Consider the following 25,157-nt stretch of genomic DNA (forward strand, 5'->3'; position numbering starts at 1 on the left):
GCTGAACTCAAGTAGTAATTCTTAAATTGTTCAAATTAAATCTGGCTGTGAACAGATGAGTTTCTTTAGACACGAGTATCACCTCTCGTTGGATTTTCCATTATAAACACAAACCTACTTCATATTTGTTAGTAAACCAAAAGAGAAAATGTTTTTTAAAGAGACCTGAAAAGTGGGTAAGTGCCAGAAAACGATTGCTCTAATGAATCCTTCCCAGTAAGAAGAGGCTTTGTGTACTCTTTGTTACTTATTTAGATCCCCCAACTTCCTTTTTTCTGAGACATTCCCAGAGACCACAGATTTTTCTGTTTTCGCTTAGAGAGACATGGGGGAAAGAAAAAAAGAATGAGTGGCCTGGGAGGAAAACTTGTAATTTTTGCATATTTTTGATAGTTGATGCCAAGTGGGACAGAAAAATAGAAATCATTGTTTTTTGTGAAAAGTTATATCCCAGAACTAAGGTTAGGACCAAGAGTCAAAGTTAATTTGGCATTAATAAAAACCTCTTGCTTTAGCTTATTATAGTAATGGGAACTTAAAAAAAAATTACCCAACTTGGTCTTTTTATTTTTATCATAATTATACATGGACATAGTTAATGAGGATAAACTCTAGTGTACACAGTTTGTCATAAAAATCAGTAGTTGTTCCCACCCTTCATATTCTTAATTTTCTCATACCACAGGCAACCACTTTGAAGTCTTCACTGATTTTTTACTATTTATAAACACCATACTTACTGTCTTTTTTGATTTTCCAACTTTAGGAACTATCCATCAATTTCTTTTATCTTACCATGCCCATCACATACATACAGCCTTCTGTCTACACCAACTCCCAGTGTATTGTATGTCATGATTTTGCTTAGATCATGTTGGCCTATGTGCTTGCCAGAGGGAGAGAGAAACAGGGAGTAAACACCCAGAGCGGTGTGGCCATGACACAGTTCGTTTTCTTCTATTTCTCCATCCTGTCAGGATTGGGATATTTTGGGCATGTACCCACGTAAACCCACTATGAATTTCAGCTGCTGGGAAGGGATGTGAATTGCAGTTGGCCATGTGGGATCCAGCCACTTTAAGTGTTGAACTGTGGGGACAGCTCTCTGTTTATATTTTTATGACTTCTTAAATATGATACACAGTTGAGCCGTGTAGTAGACTATGATTGTTTTTTCTTCACTGTTGAGCTTTTTTGGTTTTCCGTGGGGCTAGTAGATTTTTTCTTTATTTTTCCTCTTCTTGTTTAACTCACTATTTAGTACTTTTGCAGCCTTTATGTACTTGCTAGAACCTTGTTACCTTCCACTGTGTAGTTTCTATTACCTTAAGTTCTCTTTCTCACTGTTTCCTGTTTCTTTAAAGTAAGTTCTTAGATTTAGTCTTAACCTGTAGTGAAGTATCTGTAATCCTTGGTGATCCTTTTTTTCATCCTGTCAGGATCTGAACTCAGGTAAATTTTCAGTGTGTTTTTAAGCCACCAGTTCAGTTTTTGTTTTTTTTTTTTGAGAGGTTTTCACTATAGGGCGCGGGCGCTCGCCAGACAGGAAGAGACATAGAGACAGAAAGCGAGAAATCACCCCCCGGGGGGATGGTCACGCCGCAATCCCTTCTCCTCCATTCTCCTCTCGGGATCTTGGGCACGCACGCACACGTGCCCGGCGTGAGTTTTCAGCCACCGGGTCTGGGACGCGAACCACGGTCGACTACGTGGGAGTCCAGCGACATAGCCATTGCGCTAACTGCTGGTTCCCCACCACCAGGTCAGTATTTGAACCACAGCCAGCCATGTGGGATCTAACTCCCTCTGTTTAACCCCTGTGCTATGGTGATGGGCTGGTTGAGTCAGTTCTAAATGCTTTCTTTTTGATCTAATTGGATGCCAGAAGAAAATCTTTTTAACCTGTCTATAGGTAACAAAGTTCTTGCTACCAGAGTTCTGGCTCCCAGAAGGACAGTGGTTCATGGTGCAGGAAACCAAGTTGGAAGGCCGTGGATTCACGTCCCAGGTCTACCTAAATGCACAGGGCGCATCCTGATTCTGGCTGACCATAGGGTTTGGGGAGGATCATGCTGTGAGGATCCTTTTGAGGGTGCTTGTCTCCCTCCTCTCAGAATATAAATAAAGTTTAAAAAAAAAATAGGATTAGCTCCTTGGCTTGGTGGTTAAGGGAGCCAGATTCCACATGACAGACTGCGCAGTTTGAGTCCCAGACCTGGCAGCTTGAGAAACACACCAGGTGAAATGTGCACATGCCTAAAATCCTGAAAGGAGGGAGAGGTGGTGGAGTAGAAGTCACAGCATAACCAATTCCCATGGGGGGTGCTTTCCTCCCTCCCCCTCTCTTTGCCTCTCTGACAAGCACATGCGCCCTCTAGCAAATGAAAAAAAGATAATAAGGTGGATTAAAAAGAGTTATAGCACAAAGTAGAAGTAATTAATGATGTGATCAAGGTAAGAAGTGACCCGTTTTGTATAGGCAACTCAATGGATGAGCTAGAGTATTTATTACCTCTAAAATTTGAAAAGTTTTTACATACTTTTAAACTAGCAAGGTAATTTCTTTTTATAATATGGAATCTTGATGTTTAATATTACCTATTATTTTAGAGGGACATTTGGCATGATATTTGTTCCAGGATGGTTTTCTTTCTGCATTTCTCATGTACCAAAAAGGCCTGGTTAAAAGTGTCTTGGTCCATCAGGTGATATGATGGTTCGAGTCCCAGACCTGGTGGCTTGCTTTTTCACTTTCCTCTCTTTCTCTCTCTATCTCATTGTCTCTAGTAAGTACAGGTGGGTGCCCTATAACAAATTAAAAAATAAAAATAAATAATTTTGGTGGGGGAGAGGTTTTTGCTATAGGGCGCATGTGCTCACCAGAAAAACAGAGAGATAGAGACAAACAGTGAGAAATCACTCCCCAGGGTGGATGGCCACACTGCAATCTCTTCTCCTCCATTCTCTTGGGATCTTGGGGCATGTACATACACGCGCCTGGCATGAGTTTAAGCCACCAGGTCCAAGACTCAAACTGTGGTTGACTCCATGGGAGTCCAGCAACATACCATTACGCCAATTCCTGGTCTCCATAAATAATTTTTTCTAAGGTTATCTTCCATGAGAATCCTGTCACCTATGTCTTAAAGACAATTGCCAAAAAAGGTTCTACATAATAAGCTATTCTTAAGAGAAAATATGTAAAATCATGTCCTAGTTGCCAAACACACAGGCTTCTCTAATTTCATCTTTTTCGTCTTAAATTAGGCCCCAGTGTCTTGTTATGACGGGTGCTCCAAACTCACGCCCAGCTTTACTTCATCTTGTTCATGATTTCACAAAGAATGTTGGCTTAATGATCTGTGGCCATGTACATATGGTAAGTACCGATTTGTATTTTCTATATTAAAACATTTTTCGGGGCTGGCCGATGGCATGGTGGTAAAGAGCACTGGATTCCCACCTGGCCAACTGCAGTTCGAGTCCCAGACCTGGCAGCTTTCTTTCTCACTTTCCCTTCCTCCTCCTCCTCTCTCTCTCACTCACTCTGTCCTTCTCTGGTCAAATTAAAATAAATAAAGTTAAATAAAAAAAATTCTTTAAAAGAAAAAATATTTTTACTCTGCCTATATTTTTACTCTGTATATTATTTGTAATTTGTGAAGCTTTCTAGATTAGAAATAATTTGAAAAATAAATCTGATTTTCTTTAATTTTAAGATAATTTTTTACAAAGTATTTTTTCCTCTAAACAATCTGAAAGTGGTATTTTAAAGAGCTTGACATTTCGAGCTTCCATTTTTTAAAAAAATATATTGTGAGTAGATTTTAGTGGTCTATATTGTCCTTGTAGAGCAGTTGTGCCAAGAAAAATTACTTTCTGATAACTAAGGAGCTAAAATAATACTCAGTTTTTTTAAATTAACGTATCTCATAATGTCCTAAAAAAGGACTGAGGAACATTACTTACCTACCAGAAGAAAAAAAATAGGGGTTAGAAGAAGTTGGTATATCATAGTAAAATATCTAGAGTGAGAAGTCTCATATAAAAGTGAATGCTGAATTTCTAAGTTCAAACACCTTTTTAAAAAGATTTATTTAATTATATTTATTTGTTGTTATTATTTTTTAATTTGGTATAGGGCACATTGCACACACCAGAGAGAGAGAGAGAGAGAGAGACAGAGTGAGAGAGAATGCGGGAAAATGAGAAAGCAAGCTACCAGATTTGGGACTTGAACCATGATCGGCCATGTAAAAGTCTAGTGACTTAACCACCATGCCACTCACTTGCTACAGGACCCATGCACTTGCTGAAGAGACACAGGATTTTGAGCATACATGCCCAGTGTGTTTTTCAAACCACTGAGTCTAGAACTCAGACCACATAGTTCACCATGTGGGAGTCTGTCACCTTAACTACCATACCAACTGCTGACCCAGTTCAAGCACTTATTTGTTCATACATTTTTGTTTTAACCAGGTGTAAAAAAATATACTTACAGTAGTAGTATAAACTTACATCCAAAAGTGTTTTGTTTTGTTTTTGGCATCTTGATTGTTGAGAATAGTCACTAAGTAATGATTTAACCAGTTCTGCATGAGAAGTTGGAATTTTTTTGGTCAGATTAGTTTGTTTGTTTGTTTGTTTTTAAGGTTTTTTTTCCCTCATAGGGTGTGGGTACTTGCCGGAGAGAGCGGGAAAGTGAGAAATCACCCCCTGGGAGACAGAGCCACTCTACAGTCCCTTCTTCATTCTCCTCTTGGCATACACGCATGCCTGGTGTGTTATTTAGATTGCCAGGTCTGAGATTCAAACTGCCAAGTTGGCAAGATAGGACCCAGCACCCTAAACACCATGCAACCTGCTGGCCACAGATTGGCTTTTTCTCAAGCACCGTTCATCTTGTTTTGGTTCTTCAAATGTTTGTTGTTAGGCCCCACATCTCAGCCCCATCTAGAGATGCTTGATTGCTTGTAAAGTTGCAAAGTCAAGTCTCTGTTGGGGGTGGGGGGATAGGGTCTGGGCAGGATCATACTTTATGACACGGCCCCTACTGGGGCCTGTAGCGTTTTGTCTCCAGACTGATCACTTCAAGTTAGGATCTTGAGCACAAGACATTACAGATGGAGCAGTTTTTCTACTAGGAAAAATAAACTGTATTTTTTGTTTACTTATTCATGTTTAAACTGTATTCTCTTAAACTTATTTTTAGATTTTGCTTTATCTATTTGTATATAAAACTTTTTATGTGTTATTTCCAAGGATCAAATAAAATTGATTTAACCAAGCTCATTTCCTTTCTTTTGTTATTTCATCCATTAAGGAATGTAAGAGGAAAAATTACATTACTGCTATATAGCTCTGTTTGATTTATAATTATATTCTCAAGTTACTAAGAAATAATGAGTCAGACATTTGGAACAATAAGCTAGGAAATGTTCTGTAGAAAAATAAAAAGTTTCATTTTGCTTGGGATAATCTTTTCTCCATTTCATGGAGTTTTAAGTTCTCTCATTTACTGTTTATCTAGGATCAGAGCTTTTTATTTTCTCGTCTGTTTCTTCCTCTTCTTTCTACTGGTATACTTTGTGCCTTAACTATTCCATCAACTGTACCTTTTTATAATCTTACATAGGATTCGGTGATACAAAAATGGAATGCTATTATTATACTTTCATGCCAACTTTTAGACAACTTGTTTCAAACCATTATAATAGAATCGTTATACATGTGAAATTAACTTTCAACTAAAGATAGTCTTAATATTTTTATTCAAAGGGTCCTCGAAGGCAAGCCATGAAAGAGATGTCAATTGATCAAATTAAGTATCAGCGATGGCTTATTAAAAACAAAATGAAGGCATTTTATGCTCCAGTACATGCAGATGACTTGAGAGAAGGTGCACAGTATCTAATGCAGGTAAATTTGTTATGGCTCTTAAATACTTACCGTTCACTTTTATATCAACATAAGTTTGTTTTTTTTGTTTTTTGGTTTTTTTCATAGCACATATGCACTCACCAAAAGAGACAGAGAGAAGGAAAATTGGAAATCACCCCCTGGGGGGTTGGCCATGCTGCAGTCCCTTTCATTCGCCTCTTGGGATGTGGGGCACACATGCATGCCCAGCAAGATTTTCGGTCCTCCAGGTCCAGGACTCAGACTGTGGTTGGCTACATGGGAACTCAGCACTTTAACTAGTACACCACTTGCTGGTCCCCTGTATCAGCCTTTTCTGGGCCAGCTCTGCAGTTTATCAGTTAAGGGAGCCAGCTCCCACATGGCACATAGCAATTCAAATCCTGTCCCAGCAGCTTAAGGAACACCCCAGTTGTGTGTGCATGTCCCCAACCCCAGCAGGATGGAGAAATGGATTACAGCGTGACCGTACAGTGCGGGTGCTTTCTCCCGCATGTGCTTGTGCTGTCCTCTCTGCACATATCTCAGACAAGTGTCTATTGACTGAGAACAAAGGGGGAGAGTATAAAACCTTTTAGGTCTCATACAAATTACAAACCTTTTAAAATATCTTTTTTTTATACTACTGAGATCTGTATAATTTAGAACTGAAGGGACAATAGGAATTTTGTGCTATTGTAGAACAGCAAAGAACCTATTATATTTGAAATTATCTTAGCCTTTTGCCCTCCTATAAAATATTTTGCATTCACTTCCTGCTGCATCCCACTCTGTGTATGTCTTGGTTTTTGTTTTGTTATGTTTTGAGTTGCGTAGAGAGTTCATGGGCTTAGAGAGAGACACACAGAAAGAGGGAAAGTGAGAGAGCACCCCCCTCATGGGGGATGGCCATGTCACAGTCCTCCATTTCTCCTTTGGGGATTTTGGGTGCACATACACAGGTACACAGCATGTTTTTCAAGCCACCAGGACCGGGACTCAAACCCAGCAGTGGGCCATATGGGATTTAGCCACCTTAACCAACCAGGCCACTGGCTGGCCCTCCATTGGTATTTTTATAAAATAAAAGTGTTAATTAATGGCAGTCTTCATCTAATTTTGTACTGAATTTAGGCTTTGTTTCAACTTTTTGTATGATATAGTAGCCAGAATAGGGGATTTGAAATCAGTTGTAGGTTTAAATGTTAGTATACCATTTCCTACTTACAGGTTTTGGATTGAGAAGTTACTTCTCTGAACCTCAGATCCTTCAAATCCTCTTGGTCCTAAAGGTTGTAGGGACAAATAAATGTATTGAGACACTGTTCAGGCACACCTTTCTTAATTTAAAAAAGAGCTGAATCACAGACTCTCTGTTAACTACCCAGTTACGGAGCTACCATTTTAAATAGATAGGAGAGGCTCAGAGTCTCACCCCCAGCCCTTTTTGTTTTCTGTTTCTTAGAACATGTTAAGGATAGCCAAGGTAATCTTAAGATACCTGATTCAGGAAGAATAAATTGGGGGGAAAGGGGGGCTAGGTTGGCTTTGCCCTGATATAAAGCCCTATCATAAAACCGTGCTAAGACTGGTATTAAAGCAGCAAGAGATGAGTAGATGAAAGGTGCAAAACAGAAGAAATAAATCCACTTATATAGCAAATTTAACATGAGAGAGATGGCATTAAAAGGATTGACAGAAACAATTGATTGTCCATGTGCAAAGGTAATGAAATAGATCCTTATGAAGACCTATAAAAAATAATTTCCTTGGGGCTAGCAAGTGGTGTAGTGGTTATGGTGGCTGGACTCCCACATGGCCGACCACAGTTCAAGTCCCAGACCCGGAGGCTTGAAACTCATGTTGAGTGCATGTGTGTGCGTGCATGCCCAAAATTCCAAGAGTAGAATGGTGGAGAAGGTCTTGTGGCATGGCCATCTCTTCGCCCCCCAGAGGATGATTTCTCACTTTCTGTCTATGTCTCTCCATTTAGTACATGTACCCTATAGCAAAAGTCTCTCTAAAAAGAAAAGTTCCTGTTAGAGACCTAACTATAAAAAGCAAATTTTTAAATTTTAAAAGAAAATATTAAATAATTTTGTGATCTGAAACTAGAAAAAAGTAATTTATTTTAGATAAAATGCAAAACAAACTATAAAGAAGGGATCAAATTTTAGTTAAAGTTTAAAACCTTGAGCTTCTTGGGGCTTGCAGGTGGCATGGTGGTTTAGGAGCTTGACTCCCACATTGCCAACTGCAGTTCGAGACCTGGAGACTTGCTTTCTCATTTTTCTTCCCTCTCTTTCTCTCGCAACCTAGAAAAAAAATAAAAAATATAATAATAATAATAAATAAAATGGAACAAATCTTTAAAAAAAAAAACCTTTTAGCTTCTAAAGAAAACATGAAACCAAAACAGGAAGACTGTGGGAAGATAGTGATGCTGACATTAACTAGCAAAAGAATATAGTCCATAAGATATAGAGAAATACTGTAAGTCTATAAAAGAAAAAAATCCATGAAAGATATAAACTGAAGAGGAAAACTCACTGAGAAGTGAAAATTGAAACTACAATGAAGTTTTATTCCAAATCCAACAGATTGACCAAAAACTAAGTCTGCCAATGCAAAGTGTTAAAAATGGTGTAAAACAACTGGAAATCTTTGAACTGCTATGATAATTTAGATTGGACCACTATCTACAATATCTTGCAAATTTGAAGGAGTGAATATTCGAGGACAGTTCACCCAACCAAGAAAATAAACACTAGAAACACCATGTGGGCCCATGTGCAGAAGACCATGTTGAGGGTCCATAGCAACGCCATTTGTAATAGTGAAAAAGAATTGACAGTACCGTCAATAATCATCAGTTGCAAAATTAAGAATTGCAATATAATCATTGAGTGGGAACAGGAACTATACATGTCAATATGTAAAACCTCAAAAATAGATTAAAAATAACTCTAACAAGTTAAAAAAGTATGTGAGCAACATGAAGATTTTACAGACTTTCAAAAATATATGTTAAAATGTGTATGTATATGTATGTATATATCCCTGAATAATATTAGGTTGTCAGAAAAGTTATGACATATTTTTATGTTTTTCTATGCAAAAATGCATCATGACTTCCCCAATGATCCAATATAATACATCATACATAGTGAAAATAGAAAGACAGCATGAGGTGCACAGGGATGCTTTGCATGTGTTTCCAGTATTTATTTTCTTAGCTGTGTGAGAGGTACATTACTACTTATTTCTTTATTCTTTTTCTTAAATTATTTTATTTAGCTTCATTCATTCATTTTAATTTGATCAGTGAGAGAGAGAGAGAAAGAGGGAGAGAGAGAGAGAGAGAGAGAGAGAAAGTGAGAAAGCAAATCACCAGGTCCAGGATTTGAACTGTGATCAGCCACGTGGGAGTCCAGTACTATATGGACTCCGTGTCATATATGTAATTTATAAGTACATATGCATGTATTGGATGCTCAAGAATTTTTGCTAATGGGGTGTATAATGTATAGAGGCAATCAATTTGGAGGATTTCATCCTCTAAGAAAATATTTTGTTGCATGGTGTAGTGTTTTTTGTTTGTTTTTTTTTTTTTAAATACTGTATATTTAAGGTTGTGTTTATTCTACATTTTAGGCTGCTGGTCTTGGTCGTATGAAACCAAACACACTTGTTCTTGGGTTTAAGAAAGATTGGTTGCAAGCAGATATGAGAGATGTGGATATGTATATAAACTTATTTCAGTAAGTATTTTTATTTTGGTAATTTAGTTTGTTCAAAAAAATGTTAATTTTGAAAGCTTGCCCTAGTTTTTGAAGCCTGTTTCTCAGTCTCTTGTAATAGAAAACATACCGAAATGAAAAGAATCAACATAAGGTGTTCAGGTTTTAAATTGATGCTATGTTAACAAAAATTTTTTATTGATCTGTACTTTTTATACCAACACACATATTAGTATTCAAATATGTATTTATATTGAGAATAGTCATGATGCACTCTTGCATAGAAAAACATAGAAAAAAATAGTATTTTTCATATGCAAATGATTATCCTTTCTTGGGGAGAGGGCAGGTGTTGGTAAGAGACCCAAGCTCTCTATTAAAGATAAAGTCCTTATGTGCGCACGCGCGTCTGTGTGTATGTGTGTGTGTGTGTGTGTGTGTGTTTGTCAGAGAGAGAGAGATAGACAGAGAAAGGGGGAGAGAGACCATTAGGCCGTTTTCTATAGTGTCTGATCCTCCAGCCTGTCAGATTTGGAGCATGCATGTCGTGGCCGGTGTGTTTCAGGCTGAGCAGGCCGGGGATTTAAACAATGATTGCCTTGTGGGACCCGGCTTCTTTGGAGAAGCGTGCATTATTGTGGCAAGATGGAGCTGAACCCCAGTAACCTTAAAGTAAGACAAAACAAAATTAGTAAAGTAGCTTCAAGGTAAAAACTTAAGCTCTGTTTTCTCCATGAATTTTGATATGATTACCCTTCTCTCACTGAGTTACTGTTTTAAAATTTGCTATTGGGCACATGCACTCACCAGAGAGAGAGGCAGAGAAGGAGAAGGGAAGTGAGAAAGCAAGCTGCCAGGTCCAGGACCTGAACTGTGGTCGACCATGTGGGGAGTCCAGTGCCTTAACCCCCACACCACCTACTGGACCCTCATACTCTACCTCTAAAACAAAACCCTCTGTACATTGACTAAGAATGTATATGAACAAGACCTCTCAACTAATTTTTAGAAATGCTTTTAGTAAAATTAAAACTCTGCTGATTTGTTGTATATGTTGTGACTACTCTTCGCAGTTTTATTCTTTGTAAGCAAAATCTCATTTTGGCTTTCTAATTCTATGCTCTGTACATATGGGGATTAGGGCAAGAAAGACAGTGGAAATAAGGTTAAATAATGTGGGTCATGAGCCATCCAGGCCATCAGCTGTGGCCTTTTTCTTATTCAAAGCTCATCATCAGTGAGATGGAGTAGTTATCCTAAAAAAGAGAAAAAGTGACATTTCACAAGTAACGCTTTCATATACTTGCCATGTTACTGGTTGTAGTTGCTCAAAATGGGACACCAAGTGTCTTTCTGACTCTGACCATATAGGAAGTAAAGTAAATGTTGCCTTTCAAAGTTAAATATTATTCCAATACTGTCCATCAGGCAGCAATGAAAGGATTAGCAAAATATTACTCTGATTTTTAGATCCAAGGAAATTGACAGTTTTAAAGCTATGACACTTTGGGGCCAGCAGGTGGTGCGGTGGTAAAGGTGCTGAACTCCCATATGGCTGGCTGTGTTTGAGTCTGGGACATGGCTTTACCTCTCCCTCTCTCTCTCTCTCTCTCTCTGGTCATATTAAAGTAAATAAATAAAAAAAATGCCTATGACATTTTATCTTGTGGTACTTCCCCTAACGTTTTGTTTACGTACCTTGTACAATTGAGGTATGTTTTACATATTCTCTTATTAACAGAATGTGAGGTCTGAAACCGCACATCAATTTTTATAGCTTATTGCAAAAATACTTAGCTGTTTTAATCAAGCATAAATAGCCGTATTAGGAAGTTGTATTTCCTGACTTTCCTTTAAGGAAGTTAATTGTGATTCAGTTTATTGACTATTCTTATTTTAGTACGTATAATGATTTCTTCTCTAATATTAATTAGGCCTTTCAGGATAAGATCTGAGAAAGGTTAACATGTCTATTAAAAATTTTTTCCCAGTGATTCTCTTTTTGACCTTAGTTAAGTCACAAAAAATAATAAGTTTAATTTGTATCTACATGATTTAAGTAACCAAAACAAGACAAAACAAAACAAAAAACCAAAATAACAGAAAACTTTCTATAACCACATATTATTCCTTCTGAACACATCTTCTGTTTGTCAGTGGAAACAGTAACTTGACCATTTCATTAGATTTTAGCCTTGTTCTTATACTAAGCCTTGTGTAAGTACCTCATTACTTTTCATGTGCCTGTAGTAAATATCAATTATTTGTGTAATTAAAAATAATAATTAAAGATTAAGTCTATTACTACTCTTAGAGAACAGCCTGATGTTTTGGAATTTAAAGTTCTTTTGGTAGATTTGAGGAAAAACTTGGGCCAAATTAAAGATTTATGGTTTTATAAAATGTCTAGACTTTGTCTGGTTTTGTAGCTGTCTTTAAGGTTTTAAGGTATTTTTTTTATATGGATAGGATGCTCCCATTTGTGTTTTAAAAAATTAAAAGTAGGTAAGAATATATGTGTGCAAATACATATAAAAGCTTCAGACCTTTTTAAAATCAATTTTGTAAAAGTTAAAATATTATTGTAAAAATCTCCTCTTTCCTTTCAGAAATAATGTCTTCATACCTGCTGTCATTCTTAATAGAATCTGTTGTTCCTTTTTTTCTTTTTTTCCTCTTTTGTCGTCAGAGATTTGACTTCAAGGGAATAAGCCTAAATGTAAATGTGGTTGAATTACTTGTTTTTCCATAATTTTACTTTGTAGGATTAGAATTGCATTACTGCTTTAAACAGCCACTGTAGTCAAAACGCCAGTCAGTACTTTAAAGAGCTGTGCTTCAGTAGTTTCCTAGAGTATTTCAGACCAAAAAGAAAATAGTGTAGGATTTTGAAACTAATGTGTATCTCACCAATTAATCTTTAAAGCATATTTAAAATCAGATCTTAGAGGGACCAGCAGATAGGATAATGGCTACATCACTGGACTCCCACATAGTCAACTGCAGTTCAAGTCCCGGACCCAGTGGCTTAAACTCACGTCAGGCGCGTGTGCGTGCGTGCCTGCCCAAGATCCCGAGAGGAGAATGGAGGAGAAGGGATTGCGGCGTGGCCATCCCCCCTGGGGGGTGATTTCTCGCTTTCTGTCTCTCTCTGTCTTTCTGGCAAGCGCATGCGCCCAATAGCAAAAACCTCTCCAAAAAAAAAAAAAAAATCAGATCTTAGACTGAGAATGATCTTAGAGATCACCTATTATTGCCTTATTTTATAAAAAGCATAGACAAGATATTTTGTAATTTTCCCCCCATTATAGTGACGCCTTTGACATACAATACGGAGTAGTGGTTATTCGCCTAAAAGAAGGACTGGATATATCTCATCTTCAAGGACAAGGTAAATCTTGTTTGAAATATATATTTTTCAATATAAATTACTTTGTGTAGAAAGTTAACATCTAATTCTCACAAAATCATTATGCTTAATAATTCCCATCCCATCTGTCATGAATGTCTTGTATGGCATATTGAGATCAGCTCTGTTTGCATTCACCAGAGTGTTTTCTCTGTACCAGCCTGGGTGGATGATGATTAGTGATTATTAGTAGAGAGGATAAAATTCGTTCAAAATCATAAACTTAAGAGAAGCAGATGTTCTTTATAATTGTTGACTTATCAAATTTATAAAAATAATGTTAATAATTCTGAGAAAAAAATTTTAAAGACTACCAGCCTATTAGGTATCTTCATGTTTACAAAAGTAATGTTTTGTACACAGTCATTGATGAAAAACTAAATTCTGCCTTAATGTTATATCTGTCTTCAGAAAAGACCCAATAAATCATTTTTAAAAACTTTACCTGAAGGGACCAGCATGTGCCCTGGTAGTAAGGTAAATGGCCAACCGTAGTTTGAGTCCTGGACCTGCTGACTTGCTTTCTCGCTTTCTCTGTCTGTCTCTCTCTCTGTGTTTCTCTCTGATGAGTGTACATGGCCTATAGCAAATTAAAAAAAAAAAATTAAAAATTTTAAAAACTTAAAAAGATTTATAGATTCTTAAGAAGTTGCAAAAAGATTATGTGCAGAAGTGCTGTGCACCCTTCTTCCGGTTTCCCTCCAGTGATAACGTGTTACATGTCTATGGCACCATGTCAAAACTAGGGACTTGACATTGGCACAGTCAGATTTCATATTTCACCATTCACACTTGTGTACGTGTAGTTCTTAGTTTACCACATGTCAATCTGGGTGACCACTGCCACAGTCAGCATGCAGAAGTGTTTCATCACTACCAAGATTTCCCTGTACTACTCCATGTCCCACCCCACTTCCCCCATCATCACTGTATGATTTTGTCATGTCACCAATGTTACCTAAATAATAATACAGTATAGGGACCAGCAGTTAGCATAATGGCTATGTCGCTGGACTCCCACGTAGTCGACTGCGGTTCGTGTCCCAGACCCGGTGGCTTAAGACTCATGCCAGGCGCGTGTACGTGCGTGCCCAAGATCCCGAGAGGAGAATGGAGGAGAAGGGATTGTGGCATGGGCACCCTACTCCCCCAGGGGGTGATTTCTCGCTTTCTGTCTCTGTCTGGCTGGTGAGCGCATGCGCCCTATAGCAAAAACATTTCAAAAAAAAAAACAGTATGTAACTCTTTTAAAGCATTTTTTTAAATGAAGGTTAAAACCTAATTAAGGGTGGGCCAGCTAATTAAGGATGGGCCAGCAAGTGGCCTGGTATTTAAGGTGCTCACTCCTATCTGGTGGTGTCCTTTCTCACTTTCTCTCTGGTCAAATTAGAAATAAATTAATTGGGACCAGCATATGGTGTAATGGTTACATTGCCGGACTCCCACTTAGTGGACCATGGTTTGAGTCTTCGACCCGTCAGCCTAAAATTCACACCGGGTGCGCATGTGTGTGCCCAAAATCCTGAGAAGAGAATGGAGGAGAAGAGATTGCAGTGTGGCCATGTCCCTTGAGGAGTGATTTCTCACTGTCTCTTTGTCTTTCTCTGTTGAACACATGCGCCTTATAGCAAAATTGACTCCCTAAAAAAGTGAATTAAATCATTAAAAACTAATTCAGATATAGTTACTGCTTTTGCCAACTTTCTCAGAAAAACTCTGAAAATTTTTATATCTCTTAATGATTTACTGGTAGTTTTAAAAAATAAGGTTAGGGAACCAGCAGGTAGCATAATGGCTATGTCGCTGGACTCCCATGTCGACCGCAGTTCGTGTCCTGGACCCGGTGGCTTAAAACTCACGCCGGGCGCGTGTGCGTGCGTGCCCAAGATCCCGAGAGGAGAATGGAGGAGAAGGGATTGCGGCGTGACCATCCCCCCTAGGGGGTGATTTCTCGCTTTCTGTCTCTATGTCTCTCTCTCTGTCTGCCTGGCGAGCGCACGCGCCCTACAGTGAAAATCTCTCCAAAAAAAAAAATAAGGTTAATAAAAATTTGCGTATCTTTTACTTTACTGTTATCTATTAGTTACATAAACAAATTATCAAAATTAGCTGAGCCTATACAGCTAAGAGACATGTTGTGAGCTTGTGTCGACTGTTTATGTATTTAAATTGTTTTATTCCCTTCACCCTTTTAAGTGTAGTCTGCACTTTTGAAATAAACACTTTGAGGTCTTTATTCAAATGACAAAAACATATGGCTTACTAAAAATGCCTGTCTGTGTTCTGGAGTAGGGCTGGCACAGTACCATTGCAGTTCTCTCTTACTTTGACAGTGGTTAGGTTTAAGGTCCCGTACTTCTTACACCTATTGATTATGTATCATCGTTAGTAGTATTCCCTTTTGCTGGCAGATATATTTCAGTTTGGTTAATGAATCTTATAATTCTATCATTTACTGAGGTTTGAATGTGATTTAAACTTCAGAAAAGTGTTTTCTCTTATTTTTAAGGACTAAGAAATTTAAAAATAATAATTATTCACCTAATTTTATTTATTTATTTATTTATTTATTATTGTTTTATAGGGCATTGTACTCACCAGAGAGAAAAAGAGAAAGCAATCCGCCAGGTCTGGGACTCAAACTGCCTTCAGCCATGTGGGAGTCCAGCGCCTTTAACTACCACATCACCTGCCAGCCCTTTGTAAATGTTTTTGAAAGCCTCACTGTTAATCAAGATTTGCAGACAGGAATTTGGTGTAGCATAGGAGTTAAGAGAATAGGCTTTGAAGTCAGGCAGATCCGCTTTTAAAATCCCAGTGTTCTCTTTTAGAAGTTTTAGCCTAGGCAAACTTGGTGACTTCAAGCCTCAATTTCTTCCTCTGTCAAAGTGTAGTTACTACATGTGGGTCTTTGTGGAAATTAAAATGGAGATAAAGGCCTGTGAGCTCTCGGATGGTGTTAGCACCCAGACTCACACAGTGTCTATTGTTTCTCTTCAATCACACAAGTAAGTGATGACAATTATGGGCAGATAATCTACTTCACAGTGTGTCTGCCTGTATGGTAACTTTTAGGACAGAAGATAATAAATGTTCTCTATCTCTTTACCAAAATAATAAAATTAAGAAGCTGCTTTAAAAACAAAGAAGTAATACTTTTTTCCATGAATTTTAGGAAAAGACTATATCTTGACTTTATAGTCATGTGTAAACATTTTCAGTGTTGTTTGTCATCTTCCAGGCCTGTGAACCTTTGTCACACTGTACATTTTTAATATGTATAATTGGCTTTGAGAGTCAAGTTGATGATTCACTTACTGCATATGAGTCTGTCCACCAGAGTCTACTATTGGATGAACTTCACTCATTACTGATTCCCTAGCACCTAATTAACATATCTGACTTTTAGTTGTGGCTCACATATTTAAGTGAATGATCATTTCAGAGAGATTCACAATTGTTTACCTAAGAAATCATTTGTAATAAACAAACTTCGCTTTAAAATATTTAGTTACTAAACCATACCTTCTTTAACAATTAAAATACGATTTTGGTAATAATCAAATTTTTTGTGTCTACAGAAGAATTATTGTCATCACAAGAGAAATCTCCTGGTGCCAAGGATGTAGTACTAAGTATGGAGTATAGTAAAAAATCGGATATAGATACTTCCAAACAATGTGAAAAAATTGTTAAACAGAAAGGTAATTTTCATCAAACAAGAAATTTTGTGAATGGTAATGTTTTAATTTGTGAGGAAAAAGGTTTTTAGTATGTATCTTATACACTTACCTATTCTTAAATTTGCACTATTTATTTCTAATTGGCCAAGTTAAATTTATGGCTTTCAAAAATGGCTACAAAATGACTAGTTATTTTAAGATATTAAAGTAAATCATAGAACAGAAACCACCGTGGGTTATTGAGTGTTTTAGTTACATTTGCTTTAAATAAAACATCTTACTATGAAGCATACTTTAAATCTGAACCTCGAAAGAACGTGATAATTTCGTTTCATCCAGAAGTCTGAATGTCATATTTATGAGAAGAAAAAGAGATGACTTCCAAATCTTACTGTCCACCCTCACTCTCCTACCTCTGTTGAGTCTAGTATCTCCATCTGTCCTAGTGCCAGCTGACACGATAAGGAAAAATCTGCACTGTAAATCATCAAACCATATAATGCTTTTGATTCCTGCAAAATAATTATCATTGTTTTTCTGAAATCCATAATCTTGAACAAATCATGTTTCTGTGCTGTTTATCTCTTCTATGTTATTTTGAGGCATGGCAGCTATTGGTTTTTCTTCTCACTTACCTTGTTTACTTTAGAGTAGTACTGGTTGAAACTTTAGTTGACACCTGTTTTTCCTTTCAGTTCTTCCCTAGCTTGATTATCTTTTTTTTCTTTTCTCTATTTTGCCTCAGAAATCTATAAATTGATTCTGATGGTTGTCCTTTTTGTTCCTCATTTACTTTAGTTTATGGTATTCATTCTTTTAGATTTTTGTTGTTCTTTCCTCTTGCCTAAAACAGATCTTTTCTCTACAGAATCTGATAGGAACTAATAGATACAGTTGTAATGGAGGGGAGGAAGTAATGTTATCAGGCATCCCCCCTGCATCCACATTACAATAGATGTTGTTCGTGTAATAACTCATGGATGTGTCGCAGGCTTAGGAAGTTGTTCTTACAGAGTAGGAGACAGAACCAGTACATTTATTTCTACCCATCTACTTTATTGTAAAAATCTAAAAGCCTTTAGTTTAATTACGCTTAAAGGCCAAGATGCCATGGACATTTCTGACTCTTTGCAATGAGTCAATGGATGTGTCGCAGTCTTAGGAAGTTGTTTTTCTTACAGAATAGGAAACAGAGTCAGTACATTTATTTCTACCCATCTATTTTATTGTAAAAATCTAAAAGCCTTTAGTTTAAATTGCGCTTAAAGGCCAAGATGCCATTGACATTTCTGACTCTTTGTAATGAGTCAGAATTTCCATAGTTTTTTATTGTCAAGACATATACCATTACATATCTATTTTATAAAAACAGTATTTAATACTGTAGAATTAAATGTAACAATTGGTTCTTTTTCCGTAACAGGCATAAGAATTAGCATTCAGAAGTAGCATTCATTTTGATTTGTCTTTTTCTGTTTAGTCAGTTTTTCTCAAAATTAGTATAGGTAACAGAAAAGTTAATACAGTTTTAGAAGTCTTCAGAATTACAAACATTCTTGCTATAGTTAATATATATTTCTAGTATTTGGTATATCTGTCTTGGTTTTTAAAATACACTGTGCAAGAGAACAAAAAGATTACCCTCTGAATACTTACTTAGTGCCAGGCACTGAGCTTTAATACATTGATAATGCCAATATAACAGCATTAAGAGGTAGGTACTGTTAACCTTTTCTGCAGATCAGACAAGTCAGGCATTAACTAACTAACTCAAGCCTATACAGCGAGTTAAAGGGGATAGTGAAAACATTGTAATCTTGGGAGTCTTAGGGCACCGAGCCTACTGCAACATGCTTTGCTTGTCCGAGTCTGGAGTTTTATATGTCTTAAACTAACAAATAATATAGGCTTATATTAAGAAAACAAAAAGTCAGGAAGACTGTTAACCACCAAAAATCTTTATGGATGAATAAATGCACACATATACACGTGCATATATAAATTTATGAATTTGAAAAAAAAACCACTCCTGTATAACCAGGCATTTTATATAAAGCAAAAGACTTCCGTCTCTGATCAAAGTCCTTAATATTTCAAGTAGCTACTTTTTGCAAATATCATATATCCATTAAATATTTGTAAAATTGCTTTTCAGTCATTTGCATAGTGATGCAGTGACATGTGAAAAATTTATGTATTATCTGTAATATCTTTTAGTGTATATTTATCCTCTAAAAGCCATAGTCAACCTCTTTTCAACTGATTTATGGTATGAAAACTTTAAAGCTTTAAAAAAAAAGGAAGTTTTTTGATAATTTTACAAGAATAAAATTTAAGGGTGAATATTAAATCAGTCACCCTGTAGGGGGGGGAGGTCTCAAATATCTAGAACAATATTGGAAATATTAATCTTCAGTCTTAAATTCTTTTTCATGGACTGTTGCTTCAGACTATGTTTTGTTTGTAAATGTGCTATATACGTTTTCATTATTTCATCAGTATAAAGGCAATTAACTTATATTTTGTGTTTTTTAAACATAATCTAGATGAGGAAGAGGATGGCAAGACTCCAACTCAACCACTGTTGAAAAAAGGCAGGCATTTTCCATCATTTTATTTTATTCCCTTTTTTCATGTCGTTAACTCTTTAACTCTAAATTTGTTAATTTTTTTACATTAATTTTTATTTCCATGGTGAGGTGATGTTACAGTTATCTATTAAATGCAGATTAGAAGAATTATCATTAGTCCAACTAAAGAGTTAAATCTTCTGGGAAAAGGTGAAATACAACAGACAAATTCTTTTGAATCATAGTATTTCTGGAATATTGAAATCCTTAAAGTCAGCATTAATTTTTATTATTTTAATTTTAACTTCATAGTTTAGATGATTAGTAGGGACACTGAAATGGGCTTATTTACAGAGTCACTTGCATTCTTTACCATCAGTTGTACCCAGCCAGGTCCTCAATTTTGATACTAATATATTTTTCATTTCAAAAATTACACTATTTCTCACAGTCGTGCTACGTTTGGGAGATACACAGTCATGTCAACGTACATGAATTTTATGAGAAGGAGATAGAGGTGAGAGTTACGGAGCAGTGTGGTTTGGTAGCCATATCATGTCATCACGCAAAGCCATTTGTCATGTTCGCAAGCATCATGGCAGCATGGAGTGAATGAGACATCTGCAGAGTGATCAGATTCCCTCCTGTGGGTTTCTGCTTTCACATTTTTGATGTAGGAGTTTCATAATACTCATTTGCTTGCTCACAGAGCCAATGCTATTTGGTTTTTGTTCTTGTTTTTTTGGTTGTTTCCTTTTTCTTTTTTTTTTTTAGTTCCTGGTACTATAAATGGGAACTCTCTTGGTGTATTGTCATTTAAATCTGCAGCAGATGAGTGCTTTGCCAAGGAGCTCCCGCCATCTTTCTGTGGTTTAGAGAAAGATGTTGTTACATTGCTGTTAAATGGGACCTCACATATTGAAAGGATGAGAGATAGAAGTGAAGATGAGAGAGAGATTTTCCTTAGGCTAAGGAATCACTGTGGTAATCATGAGATTGTGCTAGAATAGCTTCAGCTTCTTACAGTCATTTATGTTATAAGTAACAACTTTCATTTAAATAATTTTTTGAACTTTAAATTATTGAGATACCAGATTGCAAAGGAAATATTGCAATGGAAAAGTTAGTTGTTTTCCTCATTTAACCTGAAACAGTTTTACCAAACAATGAGACCTACCTAGCAGTCAAGTATAAGTCTTTTGATTGGTTCAAGTGTTGTTTGATTGGTATCTATGATTCACTTTCAATTCAGAATGCTTCAAAATATTAGAAATTAGGCAACCTAATTTGGATTTGTTCAGCTAAAGAAGTAATTATCTGTAGCCATTTTTAAAGTATATTAAATGATAAACAAGTGAAAGATCATGATGAATGTCATGCACAACTGTCTGTTACAGACATATTTGAGTATGCACAAGTTAGGCATTCTGTAAGAAAGCCTTTGATATTTGCTTCCCTTACATCTTATTTTTTGCTTAATTTTTTAGAATCCAAAGGCCCTATTGTGCCTTTAAATGTAGCCGACCAAAAGCTTCTTGAAGCTAGTACACAGTTTCAGAAAAAACAAGGGAAGAATACTATTGACGTCTGGTGGCTTTTTGATGATGGAGGTAAGGTTGTTAATATGCTTTTTTTTAAATTTTACATTTATTGAAATGATAACTGAGCTAAGAAATAGCATGTACTCTTCACCTACAGATTCCATTTAGGTTTTGCCGACGTTTGTCAAAGCAGAAAGATTAATTTCAGAATCAGGCCAGCACTTAGTTGTCCCAACCTAGATGTTGCTTACCACTCCCTTCTGCTTCATGACTGACATCTTGGGTGTTTTTTTTTTTTTTTAAAGAGAGATTTCGGCTACAGTACACCTGAGCTCCTCAGGTAGACAGAAAGTGAGAAATCACCCCCTGGGGGCATGGCCACACTACAATCCCTTCTCTATTTTCCTCTCAGGATTTTGGGCATTCTTCACATGTGCCCTTCATGACTTTTTTTTTTTTTTTTTTTTTTTTTTTAATAGAGATTTTTGCTCTAGGGTGCATGTAGTCACCAGAGAGACAGAAAGCAAGGTCACCCTCCAGGGGAGAATGACCACACTGCAACCCCTTTTTCTCTCAGGATTTTGAGCACATATGCACATGTGTCCGGTGTGAGTTTTAAGCCACCAGGTCCAGGACTTGAAACACAGTCAACTACATGGGAGTCTAGGAACATAACCATTATGCCGTCTGCTAGTCCCATGACTAACAGCTTTTTAACATTGCAGACCATTTTGTAGAATGTCACTCAATTTGGAGTACTGTTTGATGTTTCATCATAATTAGTTCCACACTACCACTGGTGACATTAACTTTGAATTTTAAGTAAGTTTTTTTTTTTTTTTTTTTTTTTTGCTATAGGGTGTGTGCTCTCGCCAGAAAGACAGAGAGACAGAAAGCAAGAAATCCCCCCCCCCCCGGGGAGCGGGAGTGGCCATGCCGCTATCCATTCTCCTCTTGGGATCTTGGGCACGCATGCACACGTGCTCAGTGTGAGTTTAAGCCACTGGGTCCGGGACTCGAACCACGGTCGGCCACGTGTGAGTCCAGGGACATAGCCATTATGCTAACTGCTGATCCCGAGTAAGGTGGTTTTCATTGGGTTTATCAACTGAAAAGTACCTTTCACCCCACCTTGATAATTATGGGTGGGGGGGTTGGGGCATGAGGCGTTAACTTTGAGACTGTAAATATGCCATTCTTTTTGTAAACCTACCTCCATCTATAGTATCCGTTGACGTTTCTGCCTGAGTTTATTGTTGTGGTTGCCAGACAATGATTTTCCTGTAAGGAAGAGCTTTCTCTTTATTTCCATCAGTGTGAATGCATTGCCACTTATTTTATACAATGGGATATAATTTGTAATTCTTGTTCTTTGTTTTTTTTTTTTTTTTTTTTGGAGAGGTTTTTTTTTGCTATAGGGCGCGTGCGCTCGCCAGACAGACAGAGAGAGAGAGAGATAGAAAGCAGGAAATCACCCCCCAGGGGGGATGGCCACGCCGCAATCCCTTCTCCTCCATTCTCCTCTCAGGATCTTGGGCACACACGCCCGGCGTGAGTTTAAGCCACCGGGTCCGGGACTCGAACCGCGGTCGACTACGTGGGAGTCCAGCGACATAGCCATTACGCTAACTGCTGGTCCCTCTTGTTCTTTGTTTTGTCCCATATTTAACCAGTAGGATTCACCCTGGGCTGATTTCTGTTTCCATTTGTTATGTACTGATCATTCTTTGCATTGACACAAGATAATTCCACACTAACTTTTATAGTTTTGTGCTTTCCTTGTCCCAGCATAGGAAGCAACCTTTTAGCCAAGGAGCCCTGCTTCCTTTTAGTGGAGAATAGTGTTTAGAAGCAAAGATCAGGGCATCAGATACACTTGCAGACTATCGCTACTTGCAGGCCCTCGGAGGACAGAAGTAGGAAATGTACGTGTGTGTACATAAAGGTAGAGATCCAAAACCAGGGTCAGTTCAGCTTCTCCTTTACATGTTTCTCATTTCATTGGGTAGCTTGGCTTCCTTTAGGGTCAGCGAAACACATTTCTTCATTCCTCCTATATGTGACTAATCTGCAATGCTGCCAGGCCACTATCAATTCGGCTGTCCTCCTCAAGTGGGCCCTGATTCCCCTGGGCCTCCCTTTTTGTTCAGGCCTCTTTAATGGCTTTTTGACTGAAGTATAAAGAAAAAAAACAGAATTTTGTTTAATACTGAGTTGTAGTAAATGCGTTTTTAGAGACTAAATTGAATTAAGAGTTCTTGATTGAGAAATAGCATTTAGTGAATGATTTGTTATGTTTTTATAATTCAGGTTTGACCTTATTGATTCCTTATCTTCTGACTACCAAGAAAAAGTGGAAAGATTGTAAGATCAGAGTATTCATTGGTGGAAAAATAAACAGAATAGACCATGACCGGAGAGCGTAAGTTTATTTTAAATTGAAAGATATTAATCCAGTAGCACTTCGTTATCACAGTGTATACTTGATAGGATAAAAATTAGACAGTCCAGAAAATGTCAACTATGTTGCTATGTTCTATCCTGAAGCTAAAATTTCTAGTTAGATAAAACCTGATTACTTTTTTTTTAAAGAAGAGAGATTTTTCCTATAGCACACGTGCACTTGCTGGAGAGACAGACAGAAAGAAAGTGAGAAGTCACCTCCCAGGGGAGATGACCACTTTGCGATCCCTTTTTCTCCATTCTTCTCAAGATTTTCGGCATGCATGCACACACACCTGTCATGAGTTTTTAAGCTGCCAGGTCCAGTACTCAAACCACGGTCAACTATGTGTGAGTCCAGCAACATAACCATTACACCATCTGCTGGTCCAAATACCTGACTATCTTTAATTTAGTCTTCATGTTTAAGTCTACAGATTTTTAATTTTACTAATTTTACTTAGATGTACTGTTTTTTAACATATGGGCATTTTAGAAGATCTTTATTATTAAATACTTATGGCATGAAAGTGTTAAGCAGCTTTTTTCTTTTAATAGGGCTAAAAGTGCACAAAAATCACAGATTCACATAATGGGCCACATTTCTTACCTAGATAACAGAAATGCAGGACTCCCATGCCAGCTGTCCCCTTCTCTCTGTCTGCACTGCCACAATGTAGCGTTCTCTCCTGTACCCTAAGCACCCTTGTCTTACTGCTGACCTCTCCACGTATATGGTGCATAGGGTTTTCAGGTTTATTTTCAGAAAGCAGAATGTTGATCTATCTAATGCCTCTACCTAAAGTACTTCTAATAGCTTTTCCATTCTGCCTGTCATAAAAAGTCTAATTGTTAAGCTACAGTCAGGGGCCTTGGACGGCCTTTCTTATTGTCCCCTTTGCATTATTTCCTGTTCCCCCATATGTGTCCTATACTTCAGTTCACACATGTGCCCATGCCCCGGACATGCTTGTGATTCCCGGCTCTTCCTCCTTGGCCCACTCTCATGTCTCTGCTTAAAGAAAATAGCTTTTCATTTGCTTCTATTAAATACTCAATTCTTTATAACACTTTTTTGTATTTTTCCCTTGCTCTTCTAACTAGTCACTGTGTTTCCTACCTGAATCACGACACACTCTTGCTAGTACTTAATCACGTTCTAGCCTGTATTATATTTATTTTGTTAAATTTGAGTTTTATGGACCCTATAATGTTTAGCGCATTTGATATATAGTGGCCACCTAGGTGAATAGTTCCAGTAGGTGTTTATTCATTTCAAATAGTAAATTGTGTAAGAAGTAACTAGAAATTAATTTCTTAAACCTATACCTCATCTATTTTCTAGTATCTCATACCTTAATTTAGAAAACTGTCATTTTATGAAAAATAAAATCCTGTTTTGTAAATTACTTTCATATGTACTTGTGTATGTATTTCACCTTTTCTGTTGTTGCTACCAGTGTGTGTCATTGCCAGCCATACCCCTAAAAAGGTATTATTTACCAAAAACTCGGGCTTGGTGGAGCTTCTTTCCCATGCCTATGCCTGTCTCTACCTCCTACCTGAATGCTGAGTACTTAATCTGACATCAACTGTATCTTCAGTGTGGCGCAAAGTCATATTTGGCTCTTGAGATAAGCATTCTTCTTAGATGGAAAAATAATCTAAAAATAATTAAGGAACTGTTTCCTAGTTTTGAGCTGAAATTCTTATTCTTCCCAATATAATTTGATGAAAATTAGCTTTCACACAAAACTAATCATTATTCAAATTTTATTTTTTCCCTTGTCTATTCATTATTGGATATTAAGAAGAGATTTAAAGAGAAAGTGAAATATTATACCAGTAGTATGTTTTCAGTGAATTCAGAA

The 25,157-nt window shown here is 37.1% G+C and overlaps 1 protein-coding gene across 1 annotated transcript in view; it reads left to right on the forward strand.

Moving 5' to 3' along the window:
- The window catches only part of SLC12A2 (solute carrier family 12 member 2), a gene marked incomplete at its 5' end in the record, with an annotated part of 120,987 nt that overhangs the window by 88,942 nt on the left and 6,888 nt on the right, over nt 1-25,157 (forward strand). The window contains 8 exon segments of the mRNA XM_006157414.2: nt 3,268-3,379; nt 5,782-5,922; nt 9,556-9,662; nt 12,953-13,032; nt 16,632-16,754; nt 19,280-19,327; nt 20,791-20,913; nt 23,155-23,266. Of these exon segments, the coding sequence (XP_006157476.2) occupies nt 3,268-3,379; nt 5,782-5,922; nt 9,556-9,662; nt 12,953-13,032; nt 16,632-16,754; nt 19,280-19,327; nt 20,791-20,913; nt 23,155-23,266 (846 nt within the window).

Source organism: Tupaia chinensis, unplaced genomic scaffold, assembly GCF_000334495.1.
Source record: "Tupaia chinensis unplaced genomic scaffold, TupChi_1.0 Scaffold000541_1, whole genome shotgun sequence".
Classification (NCBI taxonomy): domain Eukaryota; kingdom Metazoa; phylum Chordata; class Mammalia; order Scandentia; family Tupaiidae; genus Tupaia; species Tupaia belangeri.